Below are 12,356 nucleotides of genomic sequence, written 5' to 3'. Positions count from 1 at the left end.
TTAATATGGCCCCTTTCTAGCCCTTGAATCATATTGTTGGTAACATGCCAAAATTTGAAACATGGAAGTGACCAATCAACTTTGACATTTGTGAGACTTGCCATTCAATAGTTATTAATTGTAAACTACTTTTATATTTGAGGTTACTGTAGTCTTGACCTTTCACCTTAAGTGACCCTGAAATCAATAAAGGTCACCTTCTGGTTATGACCATTCAATACATGTGAAATATGAAAATTTTGTCATAGATAGTTTTTAAGATAATGAGCAGAAACCATTCCGACATGTTGTTTGTTTCATTTAAAGCCTTTTACCAACAGTATTTCAGTCATATAGGCGGGTAGTTACCTAACCATCGTTCCTGGAGAGTTACTCCAGTACTAGACTACCTTCCTCCGATTCCGACATGTAAAGCTCCTGTGACCAAGTGACCCCAAAATCAAAAAAGGTCATCTACTTGAACTGTGGCAAATAATTATGTGAAACACGAAGACTTAGTACATGTAACTAATTGGTGTCAAGAGAATAAGTGGAAACCATATTTACATTCAAGGTAATTGTGACCTTGACCTTTGACCCAGTGACCTCAAAATTATCTACAAGTGATGAATTCAAATATAAAAAACAAAGACTTTTTAACAAATAGTTTAAATTCGAAGATAATGAGTGGAAACACTCTGACATTTAAGGTCCCTAGCTGTGACCATGACCTTTAAACTGAAGAAACCATAATCATCGCAATAGGGGTCATCTACTAGTTATAACAAATCAATATGTAAAATGTAAAGACTTAGTAATAAATAGTTTTCAAGATAATGAGTGGAAACAATTCTGACATTTAAGGCCTCTGTGACCCTGACCTTTGAACTTGTGTTCACTGCATAATGACTAATCAATATGTGAAATATAAAGACTTTATAATAAATAGTTTTCAAGATAATGAGAGGAAACCATTGTGCCATTTAAGGCCCCCTGTGATCTTGACCTTTGACCTAGTGACCCCAAAATCAATTGTGATCGTATCGTATCGATTTATTCAGGGAATAGACATACATGTATACACATACAATTTTATCACAGATATCAACTTGAATATAAATAAAAACACACACATAAATGCACAAAAATAATTATACGATTAATCAATAAGTATGTTCTATGTAACCCTAGGATTGCCCATTAAGCTAAAAGCTTATTTCCAATGGGGTCCATTTTCTGTAAAATTATTACACTAACTTACATAATGATAAATGAATTATAAAGAAGTTAAACTTAATGACAATTTTCAATAATCAACTAATTATTACAAACAGTATATGGATATGAAGAAAATGTTAGTACATCACAATTAAAATTTAGTGCAGTTATTAATCAACAAATATTAATCAGTCAGTTTATTTATTATATTTTGTATATGATAACGAAAAAGGTATATCATGTCATGTATAAGTACTAAGGCTTACATGTGACATCTCATGTAGGCCTAGATGTACATAGCTTATGTTTTGTGAAATGTTAAATATATATATTTAAATCTCTAACTTGCCGTATATAAGCAAAAACGCTAATTTAAATTTGCCGTAGCTTTCGGCCATGCGGCCTTCTTCAGCAGCATTTATTTCACATACAAATATATCAAACAAAACAATGGAAGTGACGTAACGTCAATGAACGACGCCCGCCATGGAGTTGGTTGCCGTCTGCCGCGTTATTCTTTTGTATTAACTCCATACGGTCTATAGGTTCTTAATTTATTTTTCTACAAATTTTCTATTGTTTTTCTGTATTGTTCATTCCCGTATAGCTTTTCCAGCCCCATTATTGAAAAATCATTTACTGTGTGGTCGTTCGTATAAAAATGCGCCGCTAACGGATCATTGTATTTCGTTCGTATTCTGGATAAATTAAAAAGGTGTCTTTGGTACAACGTATCCCCTGTTTCTCCAACATAAATATAACGTTCGCAACGCTAACAATAAACTGCATACACAACATTCGTAGATTTGCACGTGATCTGATTTCGAACCTTGTACGAGGCCCCGTTCACACCAATGAATGTGTCTGCTTCAATAACGTACGGACAAATCGCACACTTTTTGGATCTGCAAGGAGCACAGGAATTCGGCTGTTTAAAAAAATAGTTTGTTGTGTTTCTTATGAACGAGAATGTCTTGTAGGTTATTATCTCTTCTAAATGCTGCAATTGGTGGATTCGGGAATATTTCCTTCATTCTATCTGAGGTGTGTAATTCAGGTAGGTGTTTTCGTACTATTTGACCTACATTCGGGAGCGCTCTGGAAAATGTCAGTACCAAGGGGATTCTTTCAGTGTTTTCTTTATCTTCATTATAATGTAATAGGTCACTTCTTTTTTTACTATCTACTTTATTTTATTCTGTTTCAATATGTCGATCTTCATAGCCTCGTTTCTGTAACTGAGTTTTAATATTTTCTCTATGTTGTTTGTAAGTCGATTCATTAGTACATATTCGCTTAGCACGGAGGGCAAGTCCATATGGTATTGATTTTTTTGTCGATTCCGGATGAGACGAATTTTTATGCAAGTACAGGTGTTTATCTGTGGGTTTAGTGTATATGTCTGTTATTAAAATGCCATTCTGAATCTTCGTCATTACGTCGAGAAACTCAAGTTTTTCAGTAGAATATCTTAATTCTAATTTTATTCTTGGATGAATATATACTGTATATATTTGATATAAATATATATATATTTAACATTTTATATATATATATATAGGTATATACCGACAATAAATAAATTTTGATTTGATTTGATGTGATGTGATGAATACGAATCATTCCATACGCTAGCCTTTTCTAGAGGTGTATGGGTAAGAAATCCAGGTTATCCTCAAATGAATCAGTGCTATACACTGGGCATATAAAAGAACCAAGAGTCTTTTCAATAAGAGCTAGGGACTGGTGCTCGGATTCCCTTGTATCTCACAGCTGTTTCTGAAGTGGCTAGTCTAGAGTAATGTCTACGTTCCCGCGAGGGTTTGACATTAATGGAAGTTAGATAGATACCGAAATACCTTACGATCTGGCGCAGGACGCAAGGAATGGCCTAGAAAATTCTTCTGTCCTAATTTGCACCCGCTTGCTTTATATCACTAATTTACATTACGATTAAAGTCCGTGTTTATATAGATACATTGTTTGTTGAAAGCTTAGCATGTCGGTTTTTCACACCTTTCAAATTTTTTGGAATAAAGCCAACGGTTCCCATTTTGTTGTACGGAGTGTAGTAATAAGGGTTATTATGTCGGAATACGGTTTCCGGAATAAAGCTATTGTACAGCGTTTGTTAACTCGGATGAATTGTCGTCTGCACAGATGAGTGGGAAAACAAAATTGTGCTTTCCGAAGGTATCATGCATTGTTTCTAAAAGATTAAACTCATATCTTTATAAATCTAATTTGTCTTAAATACTATTTTCAGTAATCATTAGCTCATTGTAACAACACCGGAACCCCAGTAAATAGCGGAGTTTGACTTCCAGGTTTTTTTCCATTTTTCGGGAAATTGCATGCAATCACGTTTTTTTTCAAAAATAAAACTTATAAAATGCACTAAAATAAACGCAATGAACCTTATAGATCTATATATTCTTGTTTTTCCTATAGCGGGCCGTTATAGGTCTGCTTCCAGTGATTTTCCTACTAATATAACAGACTCCAAAAAAAGGCCTCTTCCCAATTGAAATTTTCTTTAAAATCATGCAGTTTTCCAAAAAATCTGAACTTAAACCAGCTTTTTTACTTCCCAAATCAGCAATTGTAGCGATAATTTTTCCCAAAATCAAGAGGCTCAGGCCTCTTCCCAATTAAGTGAGAAAAATCACTGGCTTCCACAAAGAAAAATCCTTTAATTTGTTTAAAATCATGCAGGTTTCCCCAAAAATTGAATTTACCCTGTAATTTTTCCCCAAAATGAAGGGCAGGGCTGCTTCCCCAACCTATGAATAAAAGCCCTGCTGCAGACTGCACTTACAAACTCGCTTGCATGATTTCAGTCGGCCATATTCCCTAGCCACAATGATAACTCAAAATTCCACTGTCTAAAATTCCACCAAATTATTCCCCTTTTAAATGAACTCAAAGAAGGCCCTTTTCATTTTTTAAAACTTTTTTCACAACAACCCTACCCCTGAAATTGTGAATTTTTAGCACGATAATCTGTCAAATTGTGAAAAAATAAACAAGAATAAATCATCACCTGTTGTCACTTTATTCATACATTTAATAATTATGTTCATAGTTCAAGTTTTCTTCTTTTTATTCCCTCAAATATATAATCAAATTCTCAAGATTGTCTTTTGTCTGGTCATTATTTTGTTTGGTATTGAATAGCAATCCTGCCAATTGTGATTTTTTTACACATTTTTGTAAATTTTTAATGTTGTTTTGGTATTGGGCCATCCTTAAAAAAATGTTTGTTTGCAGTAACGCGACCGACTCACAAAATTTGCCCCTACTCAAATTTTTTTTTCATGGTCTGGATAAAAAAAATTTTTTTTGAATCAGAAAATTATGCCTTGTGCTTTGTTTTCGTTCTGTTAAAGGTTAATAGAAGAAATAAAATGTAGGTCTTATTAAATTAGAATTCAGTTATCAATTTATTAATTGTTACCAGATTATCAAAGCATATATTGTCCAGCATTTTGAAATTCCATGTTTATTTGGGAGTACAGTTCATAAAAAAAAAAAAAAAAAAAAAAATCGACCTACCTACCCACCTTGAAAATTCTGGGTCGGGTTACTGCAAACAAACATTTTTTTAAGGTTGGCCTTGTGAAGAGGCCATATTTCTGGGTCAAAATCAAACAAAAAAAATCACTGAAGACTTTGTATTTATTAATTTGTAAGTGGACTGTAGTCCAGATGTTTGTGCTGTTTTTTCTTATTTGGATAGTTTAAAAAAGATAGTTTAAAATGGTAAATTTGGATGATGGCTTGCTCTTAACAGACTTCCCGAAAGTTGAAAAAAACTGTCAGACATTCGGTCTGACAAACCATGAAAATCTGTCGGACCGAAACAAAATCTGTCGGACCAAATAAAATTGATCAAAATCAAAGAAAAACTTGTGTTTGTATTTCTAAGACACTTTTTGTCTTTTATTTTTTCGCCGTAAAAATCGGCACTATGCGTACAGCGCATTTTCATCTTCTCCCAGTCATACACCAATGATTCATGGTTCTGCTTCCATTTCTCATGAAACTTTGTCTCAGGTCTATTCTTTTCATCCTTTTATTGCTGTTCTGCGCACTCTTCTGACGTAGATTTTCGTTTTTCCCCAGGTTTGGCACCTTTAGCGACGCCATTTTGTATACATGCGGCTTGGATAAAAGCCGGACAGTCGGACCGATCCGGAATAAAAAAATGTCGGACCTGATCAAAATTTATCGGACATGTCCGTCGGACCGACGTATTTCGGGAAGTCTGTCTTAATATCAACCCTGTGTGGCTTGTAATTGTCAGTGTTTTTCCCTATATTTACAAGTAAATTCTATGAGACTCATTAAACTTTTTTCTTTAATAACACTAGGTCACATGTACAATTTTAGGGCACCTGGCGATATTTCAAAATTTAATTAATTCTGGAAGGCTAAAGACAAGAAAAACAAGTGGATAAAGCTGTTAAAGAAAATGGCAAGAGGTGGCCCAAATTTGGTGAGACAACTTTTTATTGAAATGAATTTTATCTTTTTGTAGAATTGTAAAACTTCCTAAAAGTTTGGTAAAAATTGTATAAAATTTTGCCAACCAAAGTACACAATGATTTTTCAAAATGCAAATTTTCTAGATTAATTTAAGTTAGGATTTTTTTTACCAAGTATGTAACTCAAGAGCTGCAGTCATTTTCTTGGAATCCACATTTAATTTATTAATTATTCTCTTTTGTTTGGCAGCTTAGTAGTGTCCATTTGCATCAAAGAAACAAAGTCCATATATTTTTATTATTTAAACATATATTATTTAGCAAATGTAGCATGTAATTGTATTATTTTATATTGATCACAATATAAATGTTTCAGGATTGGAAATCAAGCATACTACTTTATATGAATTTCTTTCCATGATTAGGTTTTGTCATCAGTATTTTGTTTTATGCAATTAGTGCATGCATTAGATTTGAATTTCAATATTGATCTAAATTTATAAAAAAATTGTATATTATTTTGAATCATTAGCTTTTAATGGATTATGGGTCTGCAGTCTTAAATTAGCCTGATTCTGATAAAAAAGATAGAATTTTTTAAAATTAATATTGGCTCACATTCATCAGACAGACCTATCACAGGAATTTCAGGGCCTTTTCCCCCTTCTTTGCTGTAGCCTGTATGAGGCTACTTCCCCAAGCCAAATTACTACCTTTTCCCCCCAAAAAACAGTCTAAATTTCCTCTTCTGGCAAATATTTCCCCTTTAACTGAAGAATAAAACTTGTAAAGAAACTTTCTTGTTTTAAAATAGATAATTGTTTTGTCCAATGAAAGCTAATAATTCAATAACCCAATAGAGGGATACCTTGATTTAATACAATTGATGTTAACTCAGAGCCTCAGTCTGAGTTTGCAACTTTCTAAAAACAGCATGGGAAATCCCTGCTGCCTTATTTTTTAGTGCACATGTGATTTGTTACGACAATATGGCGACAGATACGATGTCACTAATGTAAACAATGTCACAGAACAAGAAGAAAATACGATTGAGTGACGTTTGTAATTGTTTATTAAAAATTGGATGAATTGATGACCTTGTGTCCGAGTAGCACAACATGCCCAACTGTCGGAAATAGCGAGCCTAGCACATCAGTGCCAGTAATACAGTGTAAACTGATAATAATGTACCCTCTGAATCAAACCAAGAACCCTCACATGACCAACATAAAATACTATAAATAGGAAATATGAGGTAATATAAAGGGTCAATAAATTGATCTGTAAAAAATGTTTTTTACTCCTGTTGGACAGAAAGCTTAGTACTACAGTAAACCTTAAATGTGATTGGAGGAAGATATGCAAATAAATTATTATATTCCCCCGAAATGTGTGAAAATATGGTATTTTCCCCAAAAGTGTGGAAATCGCGCATTTTTTCCCCACAAAAAGGGCTAGGGCGCCTTCCCCAAAACTAGTGAAAAGGCTCTGAATTTAGTGACACAGTCATCAGAGGCAAGCTGACCATTAATTGGGTCATAATTGGGAATAGCCCTTCTTGATAAAACAGTGTGGCTGCTGTCATTGGAGATTTTATTATTCAACAGTGCCAAGAGCTGCAGTCATTCAACCTTTACCAATGAAATTTCTTTGGTCATATAATGTCTGAGCAGTAATTTCCTCTGACCTCACCAATGGGCATACTGTGCTTATTTTTTTCCAGTCATCAGTCACTTTTATTGGCCCTGTGACCGAATGGTCAACCAAGTTTGAATCACTGTTGAATATGTTTAAATAATCACGTTTTTTAATTTCCATAGGAGGCCATGAAGAATCTGGATCTGAACCAGTTTCTGGACAAAGATATTGATCTTACTCAGTTCTTCAGTCAACAAGAGCTGGATGATATGGGCATTCATCAGCAAACAAGACTGAAAAACATTGCACAGAATTATGAGATTATGCTCTATATGGGTAAGACTGTTATAGACCTTTCAGGGCTTAATATTTCCTTCTACCGCAGGGACCCGCCATAGGGTGAAAGAAAATATTCTTTAAAATCATGTTGGGTTCCTACTTTGAACACAACACTTCACTCATTCATTTTAACCATAGGAACTTGAGAACGGAGCCGCAAATTGAAGCGCATATTTCCCATCGTGTAACGGTTTTTAAAAATGTTTATGCTACATCTAAATATCTTTTAGTATTATCCGAGTATATAGCCTCAAAAATATATTATCAATTGAACAAAATCTGTTAGTTTTAAAACTGGTTAAAATTTACAGTATTGTAAAAAAAGACAAGAAGTGACATCTACCATTTGCCACAACATTCGCCTTTGGCTATACTTGATTACCTCTTTTTTCAGAATTTTGTTCCCGTTATCTTTGTCAACTATCAAGTGTGGTCCGGATATAACTTTCATGTGTTGACATGTATCAGGTGGCATTATAACGGGCATATTTGTGTTTTGATTTAGGTTTATAATTTTATATACAATGTATCTATATTTTTTGTTAGGTTTGCCTGCAATTAAACCCGACTTCATGAAAGGTTGTTCTAATAGAGCTAAAGGACCGAAAATAAGGAACCAGGCCAGTCATACCACTCTACCTTCTAAGAATAAAATTCAATGTTCTGATTCAGACAGTGATGAAACTTGGACTCCAGATTTAGAAAGAAAGAAAAGAGCTAGAGGTATTTTGTGATTGCTCAATTTATTTAAGCAAGACATTTTCCATTTTGCTTTTTACTCACTTCAAGAAAGCTAATATTTTGCAACAAAACAAGATTGAATCTGAGAAAGGAAATATTTTTAAAGCTCTTGTTTTTTGTTGTTGGAATTTGATTTCAATTGTTCCCCCTTTCCTGATTTATCATGCCATATTTTCTCCTTCAGGAGGCCTCTGGTTGTTTTAAAATTGAGAAAAAAAAATCACTGGAAGCTAATATTAGTCATGCTATATCTCTGATAAAAATCATAAAATATATAATTATATTAACAAAAATTATTTTCCAGAAAATAAGGTTTATCCTACTTTCTCAACACCAAGAAAGCGAAAATGTAAAAATGATGATATAAAAGAGAAAAAAACCAAGGTAAGTGATTGGTTGTCATATCAGAGCAAAAAGAGGTTTCTTTGAGGCATTTTAGCTCACCTAAACACAGTGTTCAGAGGTGAGCATTTTTGATGGCAATGTGCATGTCCTGTCCCACCTTCAGTGGTTCTTCATTATCCACAATTCCTTTAAACATCTTCACTTTAACCAATGTGAGTTTTGGCTAAACTTCAGAGGATATACATAGGGGGTCCTCTATTTAAATGGTTTAAGGTTCCAATTCCATAAAGTAGGTCACAGGAGTTAAAACTAGACTTTTAATAAAAATGAATTTTTTTCATTAGAAACTTCAATACACGCATTTTGAAGAGGGTCACATAGTTTATAAAGACTTACATTGTAAATATGATCCAAAGATCTGCTGAAATAGTTGATTGTGCCATCAGCACTAAAAAATGACAGAAAATCAGGGCAATGTGAAACAAAAGGGCCAAACTTGTATTGGCACAGAAACGAGACCTATCTGTATTTAGTTGTTGAGGTTAAACAATTATGGGCAGGGACAGGTTTTATAATTATATAAAGATGATTTTAAGATTTAATAAAGCCTCAAATGCATAAATATGACAAACAATAACAAATTACATGTATTTTTTTTTAAGCCGGAGGAACTAATATTGACTTTAATTGACGAATTCAATACTCAGCTATACCAACACCAACTGTATCTAAATCTACAATTGATAAGCCCTAAATGTTTGAATGTCATGAAATGAAATGTGCAATTAATGTTCTTGTAAAAAAATTACAGTGGTTGTTTTAAAACATGCATCACATTTAAATGTTTTTTGAGTATTGAGTACTGTAAGTTGAAACAAAATTAAGCTGGTCATTGTTTCATCTTTTTTTCTGTAGTATAAACTTGTAGTACCCAAATAATAAGAGGTCAAATGATGGATATATAATTTTAATAAATGGTCAAACTTTTTACTAAACATTGATAATTTGAAAATATAAATACAATCTTTGAAGTAACTACATTTGTATAAGATATTATAAAGTTATTTACATTTCGCCCATTCCTGATACAAAATGGCCAATCATGTGGACCATTGCCCAGGTTCTTTTAAATCTGGACGTCAGATGTCTGATTTGGCGTCAATGTCATTATGTGTCAATGTTGCTTTGAATACCCTCTAAATGGGAGGTATATACTTATTTAGGGTTTCTTTTCAATGACTAATTTGAATGAAGTTAAATGAAGTCTTAAAGAATGTGAACGGTCGGGACATGTATTTCATTTGGTGCAAAAAAAACAGCCAAAAAAAGAACTGGAACTTGTATGCATCAGCTAATAGCTCAAAGAGTCTTTGGTTTGATCCTTGATTGGGGACACATGATATCTCTGTGATAATTGATCTTTAAATTTACAATGAGTATATTATGGTCGTTTGTCATACACTGCTTATTCCAAAATAAGGTAGGATTAATAGTTGGGCACTAAAACAGAGAAAGTGGTAATAATTATAACTGGTTATAAATCTAGGAAAATCTTGCTACTGGTTGACCGACAGCAGAGATATGACAAAAACAACAACTGGTTAGTTATCCAGGATTCTTAATCTGTTAAGTTGACAGAGATGTAACAAAAAATCAGCGATCAAATCAAACAAAAGTCTTGATTTCTGCAAAACCATCAGTGATCACTAGAGACTGATTCACAAAGCCTAGTTGCACCTTGCACTGTTTGTATATTAAGCCCTAAATATGATAAATTTGAATTATATAATTTGAATGTTTCTATTTTAGGTCTTGAAGCAGTCTAGTGACAGTTCTTCAAAGAAAAGGGTATATGAATTTAGAGAAAGGAAAGCAGTGAATTTCATGCATCTTGAAGCCCCAGACGATGACCATTTTCTCTGTATGATATTTTTTGGAATAGGATACATTATAATAGTACACTTTAAAAAAATTCATAAACGCCATAACATGAGAATTTTGGTTACACATGTACTTTTAAGCAAATCTAATGAAATGTAACATGTCAGGTTAAAACAAATCGGATATTTCTTTAGTTTTAACAAAATACAGCTGGATAAAATGTGACTGACCTTCAAAAGTAAAAATCACAACTGATTCATGTTCCATCACATAGATATAGAGGATATTTGTTTGTTTTGCATGTAAGATTGAAATATAATTTCACTGAGTGAACACCAGATGCAATATTTTCACGAGTGGCGTAGCCACGAGTGAAAATATAATACAGTCAACTATCGTTATCTCGACATCGCTTTTCTCGATATTTCGTTATCTCGATGAAATTTTGAAAGTCCCGATTTTCTTCCTTCTTTATCTATATTGGAAATATTTGTTTATCTCGATATTTCTATTTCGATATTTTCAGTATCTCGATGTAAAATTTTAGCCCCAACAGTTATTTTCACACTATTATCCTTTGTTTATCTCGACTTCGTCCGTTCCCTTCAGACGTGTGAAAAACACAATCTAGGCAATAATTGCTCAATTAATAGCGCGTGTCATAATGTCGATTAGTTTGTAACAAGTTTTAGCTGTTTTTATAAAAGTTAATCTATTAGCGTGTTGATTGACTTATGTCCACAATGAGTGAATTTTACATTCTTTTTAAATATTCGAACACTGTATCAATTCATTATGCCTTTAAATGTAAATGAAAAAGTGAAAGTATAGAAACGCTATCGTTGCAATATTGTTTCACAACATCACCACCAAATCAATCAGCGGTGGAACAATCTCGAGAAAGACCCGATAAATAACCCGGGAGGATATCCGGATCAACCATATCCGATATCCGATTCACTATTTGGTGTATTACTGAGTAAACCTCACTATGTGTTTTTATCACAGACACCCGTATTTCCGCTGGTAAACATCCGCTTATGTTACTTTGTTAAATATTGACTAGGCCTATGAAAACAAGACATGGGGATATTATAGTTTATTTGACATAAGGTATGCACATGTCTTTTGTAAAAATCAGTTTCGCCTTGTTCTAACCTTAATATGTTTATCTCGACATTTCGTTATCTCGATATTTTTTGGACGGTCCCAATGACTTCGAGATAACGAGAGTCGACTGTAGCTGGTTTTCACGAATGAAATATATTTTTATTTCATGCTTTTTAAGTGATTTTAAGTATTTTTTACTGATTTTGCCGTGTAATGTCGCGCATTCTCCTTTGTGACGTCATCACATCATGACGTCACATCAGTTTTGAAATATAGTTCTGTTAAATTTCTGTTATTTTGTTACATTTTTAACATGGTATGGTGAAGTCGACTTTCTTTTCCTAAAAAAGCAAAATTTACGCATGACGGCATTTATTTCTGCCTGTTATTATCCCCCGCTGCCTTTTCGGCGGGGGATATAGAAATAGTCTCCGTCAGTCCGACCTTCCGTCCGACATTTTTGTCCGGAGCATATCTCTTAAAGTATTTGAGTTTCAACTTGAAAATTTATAGGGGGATAACCTCATTGAAGGGAGGGGTGCAGTGCAAAGAAAATAACTCTACCTTTAATGATTTTTTTAGTTATTGCCCCCTTTTTATTTTTTAAATTTTTTTCCC

The 12,356-nt window shown here is 33.4% G+C and overlaps 1 protein-coding gene across 1 annotated transcript; it reads left to right on the top strand.

The window, feature by feature from the left end:
- Nucleotides 1–3,332: 3,332 nt before the first annotated feature.
- LOC132744269 (histone-lysine N-methyltransferase PRDM9-like) lies at nt 3,333–10,783 on the top strand (the record flags this gene model as incomplete). The annotated part of the gene is made up of 6 exons (XM_060732927.1): nt 3,333–3,390; nt 5,571–5,695; nt 7,505–7,658; nt 8,208–8,384; nt 8,707–8,786; nt 10,557–10,783. Coding segments are annotated over exons 2-6 (662 nt in total), but the record flags the coding sequence as incomplete, so codon positions are not given.
- Nucleotides 10,784–12,356: the final 1,573 nt, after the last annotated feature.

The sequence above is a fragment of the Ruditapes philippinarum genome, unplaced genomic scaffold (assembly GCF_026571515.1).
Source record: "Ruditapes philippinarum isolate M1 unplaced genomic scaffold, ASM2657151v2 ctg18096_1_1_1_1, whole genome shotgun sequence".
NCBI lineage: Eukaryota > Metazoa > Mollusca > Bivalvia > Venerida > Veneridae > Ruditapes > Ruditapes philippinarum.
Note: the sequence above shows the minus strand (reverse complement) of the source record. Positions and strands in the feature narration are given on the sequence as shown.